Source organism: Cynara cardunculus, assembly GCF_001531365.2.
Source record: "Cynara cardunculus var. scolymus isolate 2C chromosome LG 16, CcrdV1, whole genome shotgun sequence".
NCBI classification, from domain to species: domain Eukaryota; kingdom Viridiplantae; phylum Streptophyta; class Magnoliopsida; order Asterales; family Asteraceae; genus Cynara; species Cynara cardunculus.
The window spans coordinates 1,216,488-1,218,788 of record NC_037543.1 but is presented as its reverse complement, the minus strand read 5'-3'; the positions used below and the strand labels follow the sequence as shown (position 1 = coordinate 1,218,788).

The following is a 2,301-nucleotide window of genomic DNA, read 5'->3' as shown; positions in this document are numbered from 1 at the left end:
TTCCTTATAATTGAGTACACGTACAATCTAACAAGATGTAATCAAATACTATGTAACAAATAAGAAATAAAAGGTAAACTTTATTGTACACAAGCATGAAAATCAATTATAGTGTCCAAATAATTATAATAAAGGATGAAACAAATATATCTAATGAATACATTTGGAAAAAAAAATTATCTTATACAAATCAAAATAAAAACCAATATGCTAATCAATCGAAATGACCAAAAATCAAACTCCACCGCCTCTAGATCAAATGCGTAATAGTTCAATCTCCACTTTAGCAGTCACTGTGAAAGCATCCATACCAATATCTGCATCCAAGGAGTCTCCAAATGAACGTTCAAAGTAGTTGGAGTCGGTGAGCTGAGTATTGTAATATATACACAATGAACAAATTTACAAGTTGCATCTACAAAAGCAGTAACAGTTCTCTTAATCAGACTTCGTTTGTTCCTTCATTGTACTGCTAAACACACAAAAGAACAAAAACAGAAATGTTGGAACAACTTGAAGATTCTTTATATAGGTACGGTGCTCATTTTGTATGCATTACAGCAGCAACAGGTTCTTTTTGTACAACAGGTTCTAAGAAAAAACACCAACAAATACTCACTTCAAAATAACTTCTAACATCAAAAGCACCAAGAAATACTCACTTCTATAGGAACATAAATCAAACAATAGAGAATGCAAACAGTAGGGTGGATTTGTTACTGTTTTGACACTATATTGTGGCTTTTTGGAAAATGGTCTTTTGTGTTCATGATTTTCTGATTTGATGCTGTATTCTGTAGTCTCAAGAGTTGAACCTACACAATATGTACATGGAGCCACTCAGCTCTTGGCAATACAGATTGGTGCAGCCATAAATCCAGGAAACAGTRGAGGACCAGCAACCATTTATGCATCTATTAAAATAAGATCAAAAAATCACAATGACAATATAATCAAGTATTATGTTTTCTTCATAAATGCACAAYGCCACACCTTCAAATAGTTTTCTCAAGTCCTTAAATCTCCACACTTTCTGACAACTAAAAGATAGCCTACAACAAATACATAGTATTGTGGATGAATAAATTAAAGGCTTCCAAGAAATTTGTAAAAATAGGAAATGTTCAACTACTTTATCACTCTACTGGGTGTTTCTCTKATTAATTACATCATCTTCATGTGAGCTATTGGTCTCTAAGATATAGATGAGGGGTAAGAGGAGATAGGAGAGAGAGAATTGTATCTAGGTAGCTCTGAGAAAGTAAAATGGTTGCAACAGAGAATTTTAAAAAGCACTTGAAGCCAAACCCACTTTACTGCCATCTACTGTTAATCTTTACTTGAAGCCAAACCCATCTAATGTGATTTCTTCTACTGCCTGCCATCTAATATTAATTTAGCAGAAACCCAAACAGGCATTTTGTCAGATTTAATCTTAACCACAAACTAATTCAAAATCAATGGTTAAATTAATAATTTGACATTTTGACAAAATTATGTGAATCAAGGGCGCTGAATGAATGAATGTATAGAAATAAATGGAGTTTATGATGATGTGGGTATCTCAGTAGATGTTGATGACAATGATGTTGAAGATAAGAACCCGGCTGAAATGACCAAGGTGACAAGCAAATAAAACCCTCAGGGCAGTGTATCCAATTCGCTTCGCCTCTTGTATRTGGCCTGCATTGCTGAAATTCCATAGTTCCTCAACGACTGGTGCATATTCCCGAGTGGCAGCTGGGAATATGTCTTCCAAATTACCAGCCACCATAGTTTTAAGAAGCCAGTCAACCTCAGGCAGATGGAATAGATGGTTTTCTCATCGTCGGCTCCTGTCATTGACCAGAAAATATTTTCAACCTCGGGCAGATTGTTCACAACTCGCAAGTTTTTGGTGTGATGACGGAGATGGATCTTTAGTTTTAACGACTTAAGAAATGGGGGGAATAGGTACATTGAGCTTTATACAAACGATTATAAAAAGAGAAAGATCGAGAAGAAACTAATCATCGAAACCCAAGTAGAGATGAAAGAAATCAAACCTGAAAAACGATGAAGTAATCAAACCTGGAGAGATGATCAGAATAAAGAAGGACATCAAAATTGATTGTTTGAAATCGATAAACCCTTTACCTGAGATAAAGCAATGGATGATCAGATATGAAGATAAAGCAAAATCGAAGAATGTAGAGGACCATTGGAAGAATCGTCGTATGGAGATGTTGGATTCAGAAGAATCGTCCCTGGGGACCATTGGAAGGATTAGGAACACCTCAAACTGCAATCAGAATGCATTTA

The 2,301-nt window shown here is 35.2% G+C and overlaps 1 protein-coding gene across 1 annotated transcript in view; it reads right to left on the bottom strand.

The window, feature by feature from the left end:
* Positions 1 to 200: 200 nt before the first annotated feature.
* Positions 201 to 2,301, bottom strand: part of LOC112529746 — a 4,224-nt gene continuing 2,123 nt past the window's right edge. Inside the window, exons 3-5 of the mRNA XM_025141132.1 lie at positions 2,137 to 2,281; positions 1,604 to 1,835; positions 201 to 472 (exon numbers count right to left, since the gene is read on the bottom strand). Coding sequence (XP_024996900.1) covers positions 1,642 to 1,835; positions 2,137 to 2,281 — 339 coding nt within the window. The 3' untranslated portion in view covers positions 201 to 472; positions 1,604 to 1,641. The remainder of the gene's footprint in view (positions 473 to 1,603; positions 1,836 to 2,136; positions 2,282 to 2,301) is intronic.